This window comes from Musa acuminata, unplaced genomic scaffold (assembly GCF_036884655.1).
Source record: "Musa acuminata AAA Group cultivar baxijiao unplaced genomic scaffold, Cavendish_Baxijiao_AAA HiC_scaffold_1035, whole genome shotgun sequence".
NCBI classification, from domain to species: Eukaryota; Viridiplantae; Streptophyta; class Magnoliopsida; order Zingiberales; family Musaceae; genus Musa; species Musa acuminata.
The window spans coordinates 202,997-225,320 of record NW_027021249.1 but is presented as its reverse complement, the minus strand read 5'-3'; the positions used below and the strand labels follow the sequence as shown (position 1 = coordinate 225,320).

Sequence of the window (22,324 nt, the reverse complement as noted above, 5' to 3'; positions counted from 1 at the left end):
GTTTCCAATTTTTTGGTTTAATGCTTCTTAATCTGGTCGATGGGTCTCCTCATTTTGCTCATTCGATTCGTTCCCTTGAAGCTATACTAATGTTCTATTCAATCTCATATTTTCTGTGTCTGGTGATGATTTTGGGCATCATTAGATGTGAGGAGATTGCATACACCCCAGTCTAACTAATCTGTTGCGGCCATGCAGTTTGTTTTTTTATATTGATGTCACCAAGGTCCTACAGGTTTATGTTTGGTCTTTACAAGCTCGTAGTTACTTCTTGTAGATGCTAACTGTGCTGCCTAGACTTTCACGTGGGTCCTTGATCGGCCATTTGATGTGAAATGTAGCTCCCTAGGCAACCTTAGGCGGCCAAAAGTTTCTGCTTAAGACAGCATTGCCTACTAATGATGCAATGTTGTGCTGGAGCTAATTTTATGCTGTTTCGGCAGATATTTGAGAGGAAACCAACAAAGATCAAGAACTACGGTGTCTGGCTGCGGTACCAGAGCAGAACAGGTTACCACAACATGTACAAGGAGTACAGGGACACCACTCTGAATGGTGCCGTGGAGCAGATGTACAATGAGATGGCATCCCGCCACAGAGTCAGGCAGCACTGCATCCAGATCATCAAGACAGCCACCATACCTTCCAAGCTGTGTAAGCGTGAAAGCACCAAGCAATTCCATGACTCAAAAATCAAGTTCCCTCTCGTCTTCAAGAAAGTTAGGCCCCCTTCCAGAAAGTTGAAGACTACCTACAAGGCTTCCCGCCCTAATCTTTTCAAGTAGGAGAGGAGGATTGGTTGAGGTGGCCTCTTGTTTTACCTTGTTTTAAGCATCGTTGGATTGTTTTGGTAGTTCACCAGACTTTGAGAGCTTAAGCACTGCAATCAGTCTGTTTATCTAATGGGCTTCTGCAGCACAGCCTATTTATGATTTGGATTAAAGTGGACTTAGTGCAAATTTGGAGTGTTTTGTTTTTGGATATGAAGTACCATGAAATGCTATTAGAACCTGAGCGGGCCGTTTTGATGATACCGTCTCATGGTTGGTTAGGATCTCTTTGTTTAAAATTTTAAAATAATAAAAATCATGCCGATTATTTATGATTTATAAGCAGTATAAACCAAATTGTTGTTTTAGACGGGTGTTTTCTGTTGTCATTTCTGAAGAATTAGCTTCACTTAAAATATTCTTTCTTACCTCTTAAACCAGGTTCTCGCTAAGCAAACATCGTTTCTATAGGTTTTCGCATCATTTATATTAATCAGTTTTAATTATAAAAATAAAATATTTAATTTTATTTATTTAATTATTTATAATTTTATCAACGATACAATATACGATAACATGTATAACAATGATATAAAAATGATAAATAAAAAGATAATTTTAATATTAAGTTGACGATGACTCTATTAGGGGCTGCGGGTGGTTAGTCTTGCTGATGTCAATCTGAAAATCGACGATTGATGTGGAGGCAACGACCATGACAACAATGACGGTTTGATGATGGTAGTGGTGGGTCTCAGGAATGTCCTTGGAGACAGGTGGGGTGGAATCTTGGAGGTGGAGCTTGAGGGCGACGAATGGAGGTGAGGCAAAATGAGAGGAAAAAACGACAACAACAAAAGTGTCACGGAAGAGGATGAGGACATGACTGAGGAAGGAAGAGGACGAGGACTCTACCTCCTCCTTTTCCTTTCTCTTCCCCATGTCTCTCTTCTTCTTCCCCTCCTCCACAATGATAGTGGCGATGGGAGAGGATAGGGACGAGGTGAGGGAAGGAATCAGGCATCTCGACATGGCCAAGGGAGGAAGAGGATGAGGATGATAGTGTCATAGAAGAGGATGAGGACCATGACTGCGTTGATGCTATCTCTCGCAACACTATCATCTTTATCCTTTTCCTCCTCTCCATTTGTCTCACTTATCGTCGTTGCTCGTCCTTCTCTTCCTTCTCTCCTCGCAAGAAGTCACAGAAATCTCTCAAGCTCCACCTTTAGGACGCCATCCCGCCCATCTCTAACAACATTCTCGAGATCCATCATCACCATCATCAAACTGTTATCGCCCTTGCCTTGGTCGCTGATGTTTGGATCGACAATGACAAGGTCGACCATCACATGGTTTTCATCGCTTACCACTATAACGATTAACTAAAAAAATTTAATTAGAGTATAATAAAAATTATTTTTTTGCCCATCATCTTCATATCATTTCTACATGTACTTTATCTTTCCATAAATTTGATGATATTAGGATAAATAAAGTTAAATATTCTACTTTTATAACTATTGAGATTCTAATATAAATTTTTTAAATATATGAATTGGGATACTAACAAATTTAACTTCATGGATAACCTGGAATTAGCCCCCGTGTAGCTCCACCCTGCACCATCGATTGCCACGAGCATATAGGAATCCTACGAGAGAAAGCACTCTCATCAAGTGATGATGGGTGGTGTAATCAGCAAGCGTCGCATGAGACGAACAAAAACTGACAGGTTGGACTTGCGAGCAGCATTTAGCGGTGTTGGCCTCCGAGGACGAGGAGCAGAAGCACGAAGAGGACAGGAGAAGACTAACGGAGCGGGAAGACCAGGAGTGTGTTGTTTGGGTACCGAGTGCCTAATGGAGTGCATGAGTCGATGGAGGAGGAGAAAGTGCGACGAGAGGTAGCCGTGCACAAGTGGAAGCATCTCTACCTCACCATAAAGGCTGAGCTTGATGATCTCATACAAAGGACTCAGGGAGGTAAGTCGCTAACGTTCTGACATATTTCTCTCTACGATTAAATCAAGTAAGGATTCCACGGTTGATTAAATCTTGCACACGCACTCGTTTGTGCAAGTTGAAGAACCCATGAGAATTCACCATTCTTGTCAATCACCTCCTCTTCCTTTGTCCGTTTCACTAATTTAATTCCTACGCCATATCTATAATTCTCATGACACCATGAAAGAGATACTACCAGAGATAACACAATAGTAACTCTATTTCATTTATTTATTCAATAATTGCTCAAAGCCATTTGGCTAAACTTCTTGGATACGATCCGTTGTTCTAATCATGCAAGTCATCTGGAACTGTTACTTTTAGCTACTCTTTAGCTTGTCAACATACATGATTTCTTTTCCAAGAACTTCATCCAGATCTTCCAAGGAAAATCTATTTTTAGCAATGATAATAGGCATTGAGACTGTTTCAGCAAATACATGTGTATTTTCCTAAACTTGTGACAACAAATTCCACAATTTTTTCCTACCATTTACTCAAACATTCATGTATTTCTTGCAATTATTTGAACTGGTAATCAGTTCGCAATTTGCAAAGGCTGTTAATGTGGCCTTTGCAGGGGAGAGATTTGCTTGGGGAGGTCAAGAAGGCATGATAGTACGTCTTCGGCAGGAGTTGGGAGACAGGGAGGAGACGGTGGAAACACTGAGATCACACAACGGTAATGCGAAAGGTGGTAACAAAAAAGGATAGAAAAATCGACATGCAAAGGCAGAGCCCGAGAATACTCAGCAACACTAAAGTGCCTCTCAGCAGATAGAATGCTGCAGGATTATGCTAATAAGCTGGCAGCATAGATTTCTTGCTGAAGGAGATCTAAACCACAAGACTCGAAGAATGATAGTGCTCCAACGAAATCTTATATCTGAGACACATGTAGTCTTTAAGTTCCCTATATATCCTATGAACATCACATTGAACTTATAGTGGATTGCGAAGATTAAAATGTAGGTTATTATCATAATTCAGAGCATTAAAGATGTTATTTTCACAAACACTTTAATGATCCTACTGATAAATTGACATGGGAAAACGTACCTCCTTGAGTAGTTGATGATTTTGATTTATTCATTCGGAGAATGACATAAACTAACAAGCAATGGAAGTGTTGCATTCACATCTTTAGATGACCACTAAAATTGAAGGTTAAAGGTTAAAAAAAAAAAAAAACTTAAAATAAGTTGGACTACAACTTTCTGATTTACATCAAAAAGAATTTTTGAGGTGCTACCACGTTTTGGAGATGCCTCTCTCAGTGGTCCATCTGTGGACCCAACCCCTGCTAGAAGATGGATCAAGTCCCAGTCAGTTCGATAAGGGAGCAGGTGCTGGCATCATTGAGCAGGAAGGTTCAAGAAAAGAACTTTATGTTAGTAGGATAGAATTGAAGCCAGGTCTTCTTTTGCAACAACTCTGACTAACACATGTTTTGACTATTGGGTGCAAGCATTTATAGGGCTTCTTATGTGGGAGGTCTCCCACTTTATGCTGATTGCTATTATAGGATGTGGTGTTTTATTTTGATATATGTCTTTATTTTGGTGATGCAGATGAATTAAGGAATTATTTAATTGTGGTCACGATCAGATAACCCATAAAGGGAGGGGAAGAAATTAAATCAAGTAGATTGCTAGAATCATGTGATACTATAAGCCCTGAGACATATAAAGTAGATCTTAACACTAGACTCTCTAATAGTTATGATTAGTGAAGGCCACAGAAGAAGTTTCCAATGCAGTGAAAGCTTAATAGATGAGGCAAACATTTAACGAACCAAACAAATTGAAGAAAAATAAACAAATCAAGATAAAGTGACAACGTACCTTTTGTCTCATCCTAGAACAAACATCAGTGAGGACCTTTGTTGTCAACCATGGCTACCAACAAAAGTGGAAGTGCCTGTACATAAAACAAAAAAGGATAATACAAAAAAAAAATTCAGACAGAATTTAGATATTTTTCTAAGAATATCATAGTCAATATCTTAACTACATGATCCAATACCAACATTTCATATGAAATATACGATTAAAGAATTTTACCACGTATAAGAGAAAAGGTTATACTTTTATTGTGGATAGTAGAAACACATCCATATTTCAAAAAGTATTTTCATCTAAAACTAAAACTTCGCTGGTTTTTTTTAACATAAATGGTATTTAAAATGAATCCGGATGGTTTTATACAAACCTACCAGGACAATGTAATCAACAAATAAACACAAGATTATTAAGAAAATCAAATCAACCCAACTATCAAGCATAAGTAGTTATGCATTAGTTTGTATGAACTGGCCATAAGTCAAAATGGGATTGGGCAACAACTTGGAATATGTACAAGGTGCTTTTCTAAATAGCAATCAGACTAGCAACAAATCATTCAAGATATATCCATGTCAACTAAAATAAGTGCACTTGGATATAGGGACATACAGAAAGTCATACAAAACAATGACATATTTAATAGTGTTCTTACCATACTAGAGCAGCTTTTAGTACAATAGGCATGGCGGTTCATATTGCATTTTGTAGTTTATCTAAGTAACATGTATAGTTGCTCATGGACATACCCAATGCACAAGACTCTCGTCAATGCAGGCTTTAGGGAGGATTAATATATGCAGCCACTTAGAGAGAGGGGGTTCCGTGACAGGAACCCTGCTCTCCCAGTTGCAAAAGAACAGCCTTGCCATCGTACCAAGACCCAACCTCTAGGACAAACACAATAACAGGGTGAATGTAAAGTTGCTCATGAGCATGGATAATTATTATTGTGCTAAAAAAAAGTCCATCTAGAACAAACACATCAAGATAATTGCCGGAGCTTTGTTTGAAAATTGCACTCATCAACAAGAATGGCCATGAAAGACCATATAAAGGTGAAAGGTAAAATGACCGCTAATTCTCCACACAGTTTTCTTAGTCATTTTTTGTTAGCTCCTATGTTTTGAGTTATGAAATCAAGAAGGAAGACTTACCCCAAACAACATTCTAATTGTCCATAGTCCATACACAATGCTAATGAAGGTGGCAATGTGGCTATGTTGACTCTTGTCACCACTAATGACCTTATTTAGGAGGTTACCTACTAAAGCTGATAGCTTGTGATGACAAGAGTATTAAAGAAAATTTTCAAAAAAAATTCGATGGTTTGATGTCAAAGATGTCTAATCAACACAATGAGGACATTTGCAAGGAAGATTTTGTTTTTACATTGTTTCAAGACACAATAGGCTATAGCAGAGAAAAGGACATTCGATCCTGTTCTCCAATTGGGCAAAAGTATTTTGTGCATCCAGGTTTTCCACACCATTATAAGGCAGGTCAGATAAAAATGAACTTCGAGAGTGGAAGGCAGATGGTTATAGTTTTCAACTGTCATGTTTCCCTAGATGTTGATAATCATTGTTGGCTTCTTTAGTATATTTGCAAGGTATTTAGTCTATCCCAAGCTGGTAACTATTTCTTTTCCCTGAAAACAGAATACTTATATAACAAGGAAAGCTACAAAACAAACTTTTGGCACAAAATAAAATAAGTGTTCTCAGACACTAGCTGGGGGGAAGGCAAGCAAACACTAAATATAAGATATAAACATCTGTTTAGTGGAATGGCATAGTCAGATATGAGGATAACTTGACTAGAATGCTTGAATAATGCAAATAACTTTACATGTTTGTGGATAAAGATAATTGCTTCCAATGAACAATCTAGTAGTTGTAAGATTGAATACTTTGCATGAGTAATTGTGAATTACTCAAAAGCTACAAGGAGGCTAGTATGTGTTATAGGTATGGTTTTAAGAACTAGTTGGACTGATCAAAGCTGACTAGTATTTACCGGTCCAATCAAGAACCGACATTCAGATTGGGCAATTTTGTTTGGTCCAGCTCGAAATTAATTTAATGTTATTTTTGAGTTTTGATAGTGATAGTTCTTCAAGTCCTTTAATTCCTCTCTCTCCCCTCGATTCCATCTGCGTCGTTCCACCTGTTGTCTTGTGTCGCCTGCTGCCTCATCATCTTTGGTATTTCTCCTGCTCCTCCACTTCCATCTCCTCTCCTCCTCTTTTATCTCCTCTTCCTCTTACTTCACCCCTCTCCTTATCCTCCCACCTTCTCAAAATCAATTGACATATTGGTACACCATGTGTCAGTATGCTGCATATATTGGATCCATGTCAGTCTGACCAAGGATGACTATGGGTCCAGTATCAAGATTTAAACTCATGGTATAGTGCCTCAAAGGTAGAGCAACCATAAAGCTTCCCAGAAAGGACTTAATTGGTGGTTGCTATGTGATTAGGTTGCTAAATTTTGCCTCCTCTGGTGGTTCTACCAAAATAATCTTGAATCTGGCTTAACTAAATCGAACAATATAACACAAAAGGTAACGATGCTGAATAGAACATGTTCAAGAAGCATTCAAGCCATCGATGGACCTATGCATGAGCTTCTTCAGAAAAAAATAACGAACACGAAACAGAGGCAGCAGCCATCCACTGCCTCTGCAGCGACGTGAAGGCAATCGACGAACCAAATCGCTATTCTTTCCTACCTCGAACACACACACAAAGTCATCATGAGAATCTCAACATCAAAATTAGACGACGCCTCTAATCTCTCCTCGGAACGTCCGCTTAGATTAGCTTGAAACGGCAAACAAGAGAAGGGAGCCTTTGGATTACCAGAGAGCGGCAAGGAAGGGGAGATCGAGGCCGAGCTGCCAGTGGCGGCGGCAACTATTCAGCACCCATTTGGAGTAGGTCAAGATGGAGGGGCCGAGGAGAGTCTGCAGGAAAGATCAAGGCAGCTCCGTCCAAAGCAGGGGACGCGGTCTCTTCCTCTCTTCTCTCCTCTCTCCTCTCTCCTTCCTCTTCTCAGGAAAGATCGCGAACAAGAACCCTAGAATTTTCCCAGAAAGCCGAGGAACTCGGAGTTCTCTGCCAGCTTGGTTAAGACGCGAGGGCGGGAGCCGACGATTCGTTGCTTCGAAGAAGTGGCAACGCCTCGTCCTCTCTCGAGGCGATTGGTGAGCAACGTGGGTCCCATCGACCCGCCGACGTCGCCATTCGCGCGACTAAACGACAACCGGTCGCCTAAAATTGTATTTCTCGAAGCGATTCTTTTCTTGAATAAATAATTTGATTTTGTTACAGAAAATAATTAAAATTTTATCAACTTCGGAAGAAAACTACTCAATTACGCAATACCAAATTAAAATAATAAGAAACTAAAAAAAAAGAGTAACAGATCCAGTAAACAAATCTGTTAGCTTTGTTTATGCGTGGTGACAATTTACCTAAAACCTCATGCTTGGAGTAATTCATCACATATCCTCTTTGAAGAGAAGCCATCACCAACGGTAGAACACCTCACAAAAGTATTGCCCATAGTAGATCAAGTTCCAAATTTCCTGGCACATCTCAATCAAGTAAAACCATTCAGATAGATGCTTCAAGTAACTCGGTGCAGATTCATCTAACATAAGACTCCAACATAACAGTGAACACACTCGTTTTGTTACATGCGATCAAACACACAACGACGCAGCAAACGTACTCCGCTATGATCTCTCGAGAAGTAGCTTTCATGTCCAGAAGGATAAATAAAGATAGAGATCTTAGTACATCCATATTCTACAAAACTTGATAGGCAACCCATCCGAGTAGCCTGCATCGCGGTGTCCTCTTGGACTAATCGTCCAAGAAGACTACTTAGCAGATTTCGACTTCCATGAAGTTCTAGGGGGTTTTGATTCAACCAGTCAGCCTGAAATATAGGAACATCTGTGAATGCTATGCTAAGATGACAGATAAAGAAGAAATTATCATCCAAAGCAGTATTTAAAGCCTAGTGTCACCTCAATGAACAATTCTCATTTATGCAAGATACTTTGTAGTCTTGATCAATATGAAATCAATGTATGCTGACTCATGAATGGATTCGAGCTAAAACTTTGAGTACTACACATAGACTGATGGAAGAGGATACCTAAAAACAGGCATATGAATGCATATATTCATATCATGGCCAAAACATGTTCAACAAATACGAACAAATTGCTGTGTTCACCTATAACAAAAAGACCACAGCATATATGCAGCCTATATTCTCAAGCACAAAATCTTTAACAAGTTCTGCAGTCTGCCAATTTAAGCGATTGATGAGAAATAAGAAAAAAGTTACTCATCATTCAGAAGGTACAGCATACCCATTGTTGCCTTCGACGTTCCCATTCCTGTTGCTGGTTCCAGCTTCATCCAGCACTTGACTCTGCAAATTGCAAGTGATACACAGTAAGTTTCTGATAGAAATGTGATAACAAATATATCATACTTTTTATACATATTGGTAATCCTCCATACTAGCATGTAGAATCTACGAAAATGGATGTTGATATAATGAAAGACGGACAAAGATAGGTACCTGGGATTGCACTAGAGGGCATTGAAGGTTAAGAAAATGATGAAAAGGATCAGCAACATGTGGCATTTGACCCATATTTGGGCTTCGTATGTTAAGTGTCTCGGACAGATGATTTTGCTGATTGATCGCTTCGAATCTGGCTTGATCAGCAATTGGCATAGCAGGCGATGGATGGAACGATGGCATTAATGGTGTTGTGCATGTTGGTCTTGGGCCGAATTGAACTGGTGGATGTGCAGTAACTGGCGGGCAAGGGATGGGTCCAAATGGCAGTATTGGACGGGGTATATTGCCACCAGCCATGTCAGTTCCCATTCTCATCCCCAGACCCATCCCCATGCCCATCCCCATGCCCAGTCCCATGTGCATGCCCATTCCCATGGGGGGCATGTATGTTTGAACGCCCGGAAACATCACAGCGCCAGGGTTGCATCCCATGGACATCATCTGCAGTGGTTCCAGACCATAAAAATCCCAGTCAGATAGCATCATGTTTAAAGCAAAGGGCGACATACTTCAACATGGTAGCAAAAACCCAAAGCTGAATAGAAAGATATTGTTTGCGGTTCCTTGTCAGTGGCAGTGGACATGTCAAACTCACAAGTACACTAACATATGACAAATGAGAAGGAAGACAAACACACTGGGTGATCTGGAACCTGATTTGCTTAACATTAGGAGACCTATTCCATGCTTGAATAAATCTTCACGAAAGTCTAAGAAAATAATTATTAATCAGTAAACAATCGAAAATGGCATTGGTAAATGCGGCTTAATGAAGAAGAAATCAAGTAACACCTATTCCACCAAGAGATCTATTGCAGTGCAACAACTGAGAAGCAGGATACTACAGTGATCTATCCAGAGCATACTTTTCCCAGATAAAAGTCATTGCAAAAAACCAGTGTAGTAGATGGCCATAAATTTAGGTTCCCAGCATGATAATCTTGCTTCTTATACAAAGCTGAGCATAAACAAGTTTTAGATATCTAGTGTGGTCAAATTATCCTCGGCAATTAGTAGCAATATGATCTAGCATGCCTTTCCAAAATCCCAACTTGCATATACCAGGATGATCAAGCTAAAACTATAATATAAGATTCAACAGGGAGATTGCAAAATGTTATTCAGTCGATGAATACGCGCGAGATATGACAACAAGATCACCGTAGTATACGATCATTCAGTTTCTCCTAATCTCTTTATTAATTTGCAGTCGTAATCACCATCACAACAAGAGACTAGAAAAAAAAACATGTAACGTGAAGCTCTGATGCTCGAGAGAGAGCAGACGAATCTGAACTGATCAACCACATGACGACAAACTATGAGATTATTCATCATCATGCATATAAAAGATACTCGCAGGCAGCATATTGTGGATGCCCCAGTAGGACACAGTTTCTCCTGGCTTCCTTGAGGCTTTCCTAACCAAAAGAGGCTTTTCCAGTTACCAGTCAATTATTTCATGCTCAAGTTATACCTGGACTTGGAGTTGAAGAGATTTCATATATTCAATGGCCTCATCTAACGTCGAAGCTTTGTCTGACTGAAATCAAAGAGAAAGCAAAAGGACTTTTAAAGAGAGGACTGCGTGAATTTTTCAGAGTACATTAAAGCTCTAAGGTTAGGACCTTGTTGCATCTGGGTATGAGTTCCTGCAAAGCCTTCATCTTCGCATTGATCCTATCCCGACGCCTCTGCACTTACAACTCATATGACTAACATACTGTATAGCCTAGAAATTGGTCAAAATTCATGCATTCATGTGGGCAAAGCAAATGAAAATAACTGGTTTAGATGAGCACCCTCTCAGAGAGATTGTGGATCTCTGCGGCACGTAGCTTTCTCACTGGTCTGTATCGTGTAGGGCGGTCTTTCCTTCTTTCACCGGATTTAAATTCATCACCCTTTCATTTAATAAAATAACATGACATATGAATGGCAGCTCAATAGCCCAGTTAAAGGTCATAGGGAGGGGAAAACAAATACAAGAGTAAACTTGGCTTGAAGATACGCATTTGGACATCATAAAACGTTTGCTTATTGCTTTTTCATGGAAAGATGATAAAACTTTGAAGTATAGCAAAATTAAATCGAGATGATGTGGAACAAGCAAATGGAAAGTATTTGTCAATCAAGGCTAAATAACAAAATTTTTTTGTATGAACATCCAGAATTCCTAGTGGTCGTATGAACATCCACAAAAACCCCACACCTAAACACAGTTGATCGAAAACCTTTTTTTTCCTTGCACATGTCTATGCTGTAAGAAAGCATAGCTAATCTTCTACATGTCTATGCTTTTAGTAAATAACATTCTTGCCCCAGAAATTAAGCACAACACACATGACTTCAAATATTAAGTGGAGATTTATATTCATCCAAGAAACACAAACCAACCATTACTGATAAATAATTAAGTTAAAAACAAAAATATAAACATCTAAAATTATAATACTCTAAAGAAACTTCTTAGAGGAAGTAATAAATAATCAACTAGAAAATCACATATATACGACCAATTTAACTACAGGTACTAAAATCAAATAACTCGCATGTGTATATGCGTGCAATTTTAAGTCCACAGCAAACGAATCCGTGTGAGCCTAATGGGTCATGGCCGCCAATGGAATGTTCAAACAGACGGTTCTGTTACGTCCAACGACCCACCGTACGCTTACCGCCAAATCAATTGCCAACGAAAGTTCTCCAACTTACGATCAGGAAGAAGCAGAAAAAGAACAAAACGAAAGAGGAGGCGGTGAGCTGACCTGCTCAACCTGGCGGTCCGTCTCTTCCTCCCGCGCCGCACTCACCTTCTTCCGCTTGCGCTCCGCCGTCCCCGACGACGACGCGGACCCCCGTGGCTGGTCGTCTTCCACGATCACGACGGTTTCCGGAGTCTCGCTCGACCCCATCGCCGTCGACCCCGCCACAGGAGTCTCGCCCGGCGTCACCACCGTCATCTCCTGATTCGCCATCATCGCTTCGAGGTCGCCGCCTCCGCTCTCCGCGTTCCCGATCTGGCAGTTCAGCCACGAAGCCATTTCGTCATCCTCCATGAACAGTCGGCTGGCCGCGTCCGCCCAACCACCGCCAACGGCGCTTGAGGAGCCACAAAAGGCCACCTCCGCGGCGGAGCGATCTACCGGATGGGTCATCAAGCCGGTTTGCCAGATTAACTCCATCAATTCGTCTTCGTGGCTTAAAAAAATATTTTCCCTTTTTAACATATCAATCTTACAATAGAATTAATTCCTTCTTTCTCGTTTCATTATAATAAACCTTAAGAGGAGAATATGAAGGACCCACCAGGTGAATGCTTTACGGCGGAGATTGGCGGCGGCGGAGGAGGCGTGGGGCTCGTTGCCGTGCTGGAAGTCCGGAACCATGCGATTCATGTCGAGAGAAAGGGAGGGATGAAATCTAAACTACGAGTGAAGAGAGAGATATATATATATATATATATATATATATATATATATATATATATATATATATATATATATATATATATATATATATATATATATATAGAGAGAGAGAGAGAGAGAGAGAGAGAGAGAGAGAGAGAGAGAGAGAGAGAGAGAGAAGGAACAGAAGACAAAAGAGCTCTCCCTCCTGCTTGCTTCACTCATATTCCCGCCCTAAAACCCTGCTGTTATATTAAAGTTTGGGTTTTTGGGGAAAAGAGAGAGGGGGACGTTTGTTATCTTCTCTTGGAAGGACATGCAAGGAGGAGGCGGCGACAGAGTGTTGAGTCTGGTTGTAATGGACGTAGAACAGTTGAGAATGGGGGATCCAGAAAGTTCCATCCTTTCTAGTGTTGAACCAGGAGGTAACAGTGCGCCGTATTGACTATGTACTGTGAGGGAAGGGGGGAGAAGCGAGGGGGGCATAGAGTTACGGGGTACGTACAGGACGGAGCTTCGAGTCAGTTGAGGCGATACTGTGGACGGGCAGCTTCATTGGGTTAGGACATTTGTGAAGGAAGCCGACGACGCCATGATGAAGATTTTGGTAGCTTCTGAAGGGGAATTCATAAGAGAGATGTATTATCTGATCAGTGTCCTACCCAAAAAAAAGATACTTTCCCCGGTTAGAACGGCGAGTCATCTCCCAACACTTGCAACGAAAGTTACCGCAGCATGAAGTGGCTCAAAAATCTACCAAATTCCCCACAATTTGTATCTTAAATAAATATCTTCTCTAGACTTATCTTAAATAAATTTGTATTTTAGTGAAAAAACAATCTCACACCTCCCTCTTCCCTCTTTCTAACGTTGCCACGACCTACCTGCCCTAAACTGTCACCATCTCTTACCAGGTTTTCTCAGTCCCACCGAGGTTCGAGCAAATCAATAAATGGTTCATACACGACAAACACAGCAAGCAAGCTCTTCCGAACTACAAGATTTTTACTGATATCTAAAATATCTTATCATAATTAAATTAGATAAGATAAATAATTAAGAGAGTTTCTTTTATTAACAGGATATCTAAAATATCTTATCATAATTAAATTTATTTTACTGATAAAAAAATAATAATAATAAATAATAATAATCAAAATCTAATCAACGACCACTATTCCACACGATGGTCGCCGAGGTGGATATCATACATCCTACCACTAGTGTGCCTCCATTGCGACTGTATTGACTTCTCTGTCCTTCGACTACGTCAGTTCTGTGCAAGTCCGCCCAAATTCTCTTCCGTAGGACGTCTTGGGGCAGAGTGGGTCGAGCGCGAAAGAACTGTGGAGGCGAAGGAGATAGGCATGCGCTTGCGATTTGCACTGCAGGGAGACAAAACAAGAGTGGCGGGAGACAGTATCGCGGTGCGTACGTGGAGGAAACAGGGGATGGCGCTCTGTTTCGGAGGTGAAGGCTAAATGTCGGTTTCCGATTCTCCTGCCGTCCGATAAACGCAGGATTTCTGCCCTTTCCCTATTTTGGTTTCGGGAAGGAGCGGTATGTCCTGTCCTTTTCCTCGGGGGTTAGGGATTAAGAGGAGGCGACACGCGGAATCCCATCGTCTTCTTCTTCTCGCTGCCGCCTTCTGGTTTGGGAGCAGTGAAACCCACCCGTTGTCGAAGACGGGGAGTGAATCCACAAGGCGGAAGGGGAGTCTCAGCTGCAACGGTTCTTAGCACACGACACGTATGCCTTCGAGTCAGTGCTGATTCGATAATACAACACGTATGATTTCATGTCAGTATGATTTCTGATTTAATGATATAAAAATCCCAAAATACAAGTCCGGTATCTCATCTCTCTCCGACGCTACACTACTGATTCGATGATACAAAATCTTAAAATTCAAGCTCGACACGTATGAGATGCTGATTTGGTGATACAAAATCCCAAAATATAACTCCTATGTTTCATATCTCCGCAATGTTACATTATCCGAGTCAGTCAGTGTTGATTCGATGACACGACACGTATGATTTCAAGTCAGCAATGATTCAGTAATATAAAATTTTAAAATATAAGTCCGACACATATGAGATGCTGATTTGATGATGTAAAATTCCAAAATATAAGTCTGACATATTGATTCGATGGCACGACGATAAGCATAAAAATCTATAATATATTATATTAAAATATAAAAATAATTTATATGTCAAGATTGAAATCAAATATATAGATCTATGTGTATCTTTTGATGCTTCAGTTATATTATATATCTTATTCAATTATAAAGAAAGTACCATAATAATCTAACAGACACGTATGATTTCAAGTATGTGATGATTTAGTAATATAAAATCTTAAAAGATAAATCTCACACATCATATCTCTATGACGCTATATTATCGAGTCAACGCTTGAGTCAACGTTGATTCGTAGCATGACACGTATGATTTCAAATCAGTGATGATTTGGTTATACAAAATCTTGAAATACAAGCTCGATGATAGAAGATAAGATTTCCCCAATTGTAGAGGAAATTTCTTTCTGTTTAGAAAAATCCTCTGTTGAGGAAAATCCTTTCTCCTAATTTGTATAAACAGGAGAGGGAACATGTTAATGTATTGAAGCATTTTTATTTCTTCAATAATTGTTCTTTATCTTCTATTCTTTTCTTCACTCGACACGTATGAAATATTAATTTAATGATATAAAAATCTATAATACAAACCCCGTACATCATATCTCTGCAATGCTTCATTATCCGTTAGGATAAATCTATAATAAAAATAATCATAGACGTTCCTAACTATTTGGAACCAGTAGCATATTAACAAGTGTACTTTTCATAATATTTATCTTGAAAATATTTATTCTTCAAGTTACATATAATTTTATCTTAGGATAAAAACAATTATATATATTTATCTATTTTTTAATTGGTAGATCACTTTCAATAATTAAAATAAAAATTACTTACCAAAATATGATCCATCTCATATTCATGATTTTTAATATATCTAATGGGGATTCTTTTGATAAAAAAATTAAACCTCTAAAAAGCGATATGAAATTAGATCGTTAGAACAGAGAAAGAATATAGATATTAAGGATATCGAATGACATATTAGATCATTCATTATTTAACTCACATAAATTCATATTTATATATAAAATATATATATATATATATATATATTTTATATTTTTATTAATTAGTTATTTTTAATATAATTATAATATATTTCTTTTGGACCTTTCTCTTATTTGGTTAAAAAAGAATTAGGGTTTGATCTATATCGTTGGTACGTTATAGACTCTCGCATCATTAGAATAGATGCTCTGAATTATGTATGATGTTGGATCTGATGTCCCTTTCACTACTATTGATTATGTCTTTTTGTAGGCTATACAACTTTGTATCCTATTTGAGATTAAACAAAAGTTTAAAATTTATGATTGACGAACGGTATGGTATTTAGTTATCCCTATTTAAAATTAATTATTTTGATGTGACATTCTAAGTTTGGTATTCACAAATTTGTCATAATAAAAATTATATATATATATATATATATATATTACAAATGGTAAGTAGGGTAAGAAAATTTTGATCTCGAACTCAACGATATTAAAAATTCTAAGATCCGAAATCTAAAATAAGTTAATTAGATACCCTATCAGTGCATAAATGTGTGTTAATCATGTTGACCGATATTCAAACATTTGGCTTAGTATCCATTTTTTTGACTCAATGTTTACCCTTTGATAGTTTGTATTTAAGTCAAAGTATCTCTTATATTACCTATCTAAAAAATATAATTAACTTAATATTAGTTGTTTGAATTAATTAATTTTATTATGAGGCTTAACAACAATAGGTTTCAAACTCTTAATCCTTGAGTGAATATGATACACCATTATGAATGTAAAAGTTTGTTCAAACTTGATAGAAAAATTATTAAATAGTTAACACGTTGTCGCCACATGTCATCTAAGTTATCTGTCTACGTATACAAAGTTTCAAAGCAGAGAAATACAAACTCCCTTATCTTTGCTTCCTTTATACCAATGAAGGCGATCATAAGCTTTTTTTTCTCTTTATGATAAGGAAGGTAATCCTAGACTCTCTTATCTTCGTTTATGAAGAAGAAGGATATCTTAAACTTTCTTCCTCTCATTCAAAATATAAAAACACATCCTGAATAGGAAAAATAGGGAGGACTCACTCCTTTTGAAATACTTTAACTCATATTTGGGGACCTCCGATGGGGTCGAGGAGGAAAACCCCTCAGTCACCGATTGCTTGTGTAGGACTCTGACTCATCTAAAGAGTACCTTAGGATGACCCATAGCTCCCTTTATCAGATAAGTTACACCCTAGGAAGACCCCGACCTTCATTCAATAGGCAAGCCGCATCTCGGGATGACCGTAGGATCGTCACCGTAAGTCGACAACACATCGGGAGTCCATCTATCATTTTAACTCCTCAAACGAGTTGAACCGTCGCTCGAAGAGGGAGCCCTCGAATGGATCTTTGCCTTCAAGATCAAACCATGCCATGTTAGCTCCCAAGTCAATGGCATCAAAACAATAACATTTGGACTCAGGACAAAATGTGGCGTATCAAAACCCTATTTGATAAGTAAGTTTAATATAACATTATAAACTAATATCTTAATCCTCAACCTTAGTCAACCACATATTAAGTCTACATATCGACAAAATGCAACAATATCCACGGTATGATGATGTGGATACTAACTATATAAGATGAAAAACGTCCATCCTCAAAGTCAACTATACAATACTCATGCTCGTGACAACGACGTCACGGCGCTTTCCCCGTAGAACTCTATTCATACATAATCGATAATGCGTAGATAATTAAAACACCAAGAATTGAAGAATTATAATTTTAAGTGATATTTTTTAACCACTTTTCGAAAGACTTGTAAGTAACTATTTAGTTTTAGAATTATATCCACACGATTTAATGCTACAATTATCGAGATAGCAACTAATTCAAGATGAGAGAATCTCAAATTGGATGAAAACACAATCAAGCACTATCAAAATTGCATTGTCCAATCGATGCTATCACCACGGAGACAAATTCATGAAATGCTGATTTCTCTAGCATCATTCAAAAGATGCTTCTAATTATAGTAAAACTTCATGCGATAGTTGCAAGATTAAGTCGGATGCCCTCTGATCATCGTGGTCAAATGCATGTCTTCCTTTGGCTGTGATTTTGCCTTATCGATGTCCTCCAATTCATTGTCAAACCTTTTCCATTCATTCAAGTAAGAAGCACATCAACTCTTAATCAACAAAATAAAAACGAAGACCATGAAAGCCATTTGCAACTCTTACATTAGGGGTAGCTCCATTGGTGGAACCCAAGCATGGTGGGTTGCTAACGTTCGGCTCCCTCTCCTCCACAAAGACTACGAACATAGAGACAAAAAATATTTGGTAAATCAATCGATGCAAATTTATTCTCCTCTGTAGATGGCTTGATGGCGAGAAGTGTGAAGGGTAGAGATGAAGATTGAAGAAAGAATTTATCATGAAATGAATGATATAATTCATTAAGGTAATATGTATTTATAAAGGTTTTGACAGAAAGATTTTTTTAGTTATGTTAAATCATATAATCAAATCATATACTCAATTGTGTGATTGATCTTCAAATCATATATTGATTGATCAGGTAAGGTAAGGAATACAAAGTTGTCATTCCATATTTATCTTTATCATGATATTTTATCATGCCATTACAAGATTGAACTTCCATCAATGATGTCAATTTTGAATTGATGCAATTGAAATATCGAGAGTCATTGTGAGGGATTCGCTTGTTAGTCTGAAATATGGATATGAGAAACACGTAGTTAAAATCTAACAAAGTAAAAGTCGATGATAATATGTTTTATGCGTGAGTGAAATACTAGATTGACCCATAGATGAGTGGTACCGATATTATCATAGTATATTATAGGAGTGGATCGGGAGGTGATGCCAAGTTTGTGTAACATATTGGTGAAATAGTGATTGTGATGATTCAATATTCATCTTTAATGGTAGATTTTACAATTGTGTTCTATTTTTTTAAAATTTTAATTGATTAAATTTATTTCAAAAAAGATAATATAAGTTACTGTAGATGTTCTACCATTCCTATTGCCTACTCAATTAACATCGACAAAAATATAAAGATGAAGTAATGAGTATTTAGCAAGAAAAAGTTCATGATTAAAAGTCCCTTTAAAATAACGTAGGACACATTTTAGTACAAACCAATGTATAGTGGACGATCGATGAATGAATTGTGATAATTTATTGACTACAAATAAAATGTCTAGACATATGAAAGATAAATATTGTAAGGAATCAAACACTTGTCGCTATTGTATAATATCCATAGTAGGACTATCATCATAGAATTTGAGTGACTTAGGAGTAGAGAGTAGGGTGACGATTTTTTTTGACATTCTGCATGTTTGTTTTGATAATGGATCTCGAATTTACTTCTTTTGTGATAAGAAAAATCCAAAAGATATAAACGTTAATTCCAGTTACTTTCATTTCTAGAAAATAGCTTAAGGTTCCTAGGTATTTGATGAAGAATCGATCTACCAATTAGTTAAAAAATTACTTGATCTTCATGGAATCATGGAATTATTATTTGTGATGATAATATCATTTACATAAACCGGTAGATATATACTATATCCCTTTTATTATCGTAGGAATAAATATGTGTCTAGAGTTAACAAAGTTGATTGACATAAAAAAAAGAGTCAAGTTCGAGCTATATGGGAGGATTACTGTATAAACATATTCAATTAAGGTCGCATATAAGAAAGCATTTGAAATATGTGGATTAGTCTCGTATCAAAATTGAGTAAGATCAAAATTGACTTATAAGAACTTAGAAAAATATATTATTATTAACTTAATCTTAAATATTTTGACCACACATACCAAGAAATCTAATACTCACAACTATCACCTCCTACAAGTTTGTATGGGTTTCTTTCGACAATCGCACGCAACATGAAGGGTAGAGAAGCTAACACACTGCTGCCATGATGGAAGGATGGAGATTACTTTTGCTCTTTCTTGAGAGACGCACGGATGACGTTGCAGAAGACATTGAAAATGACGAATGTATACGTACTACTGGAGTAGTAACTCGAAGGTGAAGTGAGAATCTTTTCGTTTGTGTTTAGCCATTTGGCGTTACACCGAAGATCTCATGCTAACCAAAAATTATTTTAAGTATTATTATACAATCAAAAATTATTGCCAAGGAGCAATTTCCAACATAGAGATTCCTCTTAAAAGCGCATCAATGAAACTTTATATGATAGTAGATAAGATTTATACGAGGAAACTTTTTTGAGAAAAATCTTCCCTTTAACGAAGCTTCTTCAATAATTCTTTTATACGAGGAAACTTTTTTGAGAAAAATCTTCCCTTTAACGAAGCTTCTTCAATAATTCTTTTTTCCTACAATATTATCTTCTATTCTTTTCAACAATACCATCGTTCTTATTTATATAATATTTTATAAATAAAATTATCCTCGATATTTAGTAAGTGAGTCTTATAAGATTTCAAATCCATAATTCCTAATAAGTAAATATAATACATCACAATCAAATCAATATTTTGATTATAAAAATTTATCAAATGAGATTCAATTTTTTTTTTCGATCTCATTGAAACATCCAAGTTAATTAATACAATTATTATACAAATGATATATCTCAATTTCAAGTTCATGTGTGAACCTTATACGTGTTATTTGATGTAATAAAAATTTATTTTTGTTTTTTTAAAAAAAATTAAACCTTTTTGATAAATTAGTTTAAGACATCATCATCATACCATTATCTTAAGATAATCCTAAACATATTTAAATCCTCAATCTTGACAAAGTGAACTTGATATAACACCATCAAACTAATATTTTAAATACTTTTTCTAATATACACTTTCTGACAACATTACACCAATGACAACCAATAATTCAAGTATCAAATTATGGATTCATGCGCACTAAGAGGCTCATCTGTACAATAAGCAATGCTTTCTTCCGCAGCAGAGCAGAGAAAATGGTCATACGTCCATGACCTAAGCAAACATACCAAAAAAAAAAGAAGAGCCATCATTCATCGTTCAGTTTGATTTGCAACCTATAATAGAATACAATGTCAGAAAAATACTTGAGAAAGAAAAAAAGTCGCAGCCAGTAATCTTAGCAAAAAGACATAAGGCGGTGCAAAGTCACTGAGCTAAAGGAATCCGACGCAAAGTCACTGATCTAAAGGAATACGACGGATCTTGCAAACCAGGTGAGCAGTTGGAATGTCAAGCTGGCTTCCTCCATCCGACTTGAGGAAAGCGGGAAGCAGGTCTCTTGGAGTTGCGAGGCATGTGTGGAATGTTGCCAGAAATGGGGGGATGGCCATGGAGAGAGCTGAGAGGACGTTGCTCAAGTACTCGATATCAGCCGATAGCTGCTGAGCACCTCTATCACTAATGTATTGAATTCCTCGCAGCTGCTCCATGAAAAGGGCAGTTGCACCCTCGGCCACCTAAACAAAAGAAAGTGCTTAAATGTGTTAGGACCTGCATCAACCCAAAAATAATCTCCAATGATATTGACATTAAATCCAAAGAGGAAAGATTTGTGTAGAAGTAATGAACAAATCAGAGATCTATAGTCTTTACTTCAGTTTTTCCTAAATCCGAATTCAACTAGATCTCAGGAAATGGAGATCTACAAAAGTGCAGAACAAAGAAGATCAGAAGTTATACCTTGAACATCCATTCTGTAGCAAAAAATTGGGCTTCCTCGGTTCCGGACTCACTGCTCGAGATACCTTCAGCCAGTGGCTCTAACTGCTGTGGCAAAGTAAGAAGATATTCTCCCACACTAGTGACATAGGCCTGTGGATAGGCGCTAAAGCTTGGGAGGGGAAGAGAACTTTGCTCCTCTACTGATGACCAGATTGGCAGCCGTGATACGTCACTTAGACGTTGCCGCACTTTTGATATAAGAACGTCATAAACAAGCTCATTTACCGTATCAGAAAATGCTGCCACCCTTTGGGAGGTGAGAGGAAGGGCATGAAACCTTGGATCTTTTGACTGCAAGATATAAAAAGTAAGTGATTTTGGCCTGTGAAATCACTTTATCTTTCTTTACCCTTGTACAGGAAAAAAATGAAAGACTGAAGGAAAGATCAGTCTAGTTATAATTTCATGGTCCAACATTATGAAATGAGTCGAAAGAGAGGTCACACAGTTATGTATACCTAACTAGAACTTTCTTTGAGAGAGAGAGAGAAATCTAAGTATGTTTAGTTCCAGCAGTCAAGTTGCACATTTAATCCATTGATTGTTTTGATATACCAGTTGCCAATGATGACAAAAATTCACTGCTAAAGTTTGTTGGTCAGACTTCTAATGCGTTAGCATTCCCCTTATCCTTAAAATGAAAGATCCTCTCTGCGAACTCCAGTAAATATTTCTAAATGTTTGTAAAAAAAAATATTGAGAAAGAAAATTAAACTTTTAACACAAGCCCAAACTAAAGGATAATAAAGATCATTCGAGAACATATCATTTTGAGATTACTGTTCACAACAAGTGTTTCTATA

The 22,324-nt window shown here is 37.6% G+C and overlaps 3 protein-coding genes and 1 long non-coding RNA gene across 4 annotated transcripts in view; 1 reads left to right on the top strand and 3 right to left on the bottom strand.

Annotated features, from left to right (window-relative positions):
- The window catches only part of LOC135665680 (large ribosomal subunit protein eL20y-like), an 8,309-nt gene extending 7,524 nt beyond the window's left edge, over positions 1–785 (top strand). The window contains exon 2 of the mRNA XM_065177286.1: positions 444–785. Coding sequence (XP_065033358.1) covers positions 444–785 — 342 coding nt within the window. The remainder of the gene's footprint in view (positions 1–443) is intronic.
- A 3,054-nt stretch (positions 786–3,839) lies between these two features.
- On the bottom strand, positions 3,840–7,781 carry LOC135665689 (uncharacterized). Its single transcript, XR_010509442.1, has 3 exons — positions 7,484–7,781; positions 4,621–4,696; positions 3,840–4,125 (listed from the first exon to the last, which is right to left on the bottom strand). It is a non-coding gene; the product is annotated as an uncharacterized LOC135665689 (long non-coding RNA).
- A 1,089-nt stretch (positions 7,782–8,870) lies between these two features.
- Positions 8,871–12,628, bottom strand: LOC135665679 (transcription factor PIF1-like). Its single transcript, XM_065177285.1, has 8 exons — positions 12,540–12,628; positions 11,999–12,431; positions 11,033–11,134; positions 10,859–10,924; positions 10,708–10,773; positions 9,225–9,671; positions 9,003–9,071; positions 8,871–8,942 (listed from the first exon to the last, which is right to left on the bottom strand). The coding sequence occupies exons 1-8, from the start codon at positions 12,626–12,628 to the stop codon at positions 8,871–8,873; spliced, it is 1,344 nt and encodes a 447-aa protein (XP_065033357.1).
- Positions 12,629–20,684: 8,056 nt separating this feature from the next.
- Positions 20,685–21,851, bottom strand: LOC135665684 (conserved oligomeric Golgi complex subunit 7-like; the record flags this gene model as incomplete). The annotated part of the gene is made up of 2 exons (XM_065177290.1): positions 20,685–21,256; positions 21,480–21,851. Coding segments are annotated over 2 exons (654 nt in total), but the record flags the coding sequence as incomplete, so codon positions are not given.
- Positions 21,852–22,324: the final 473 nt, after the last annotated feature.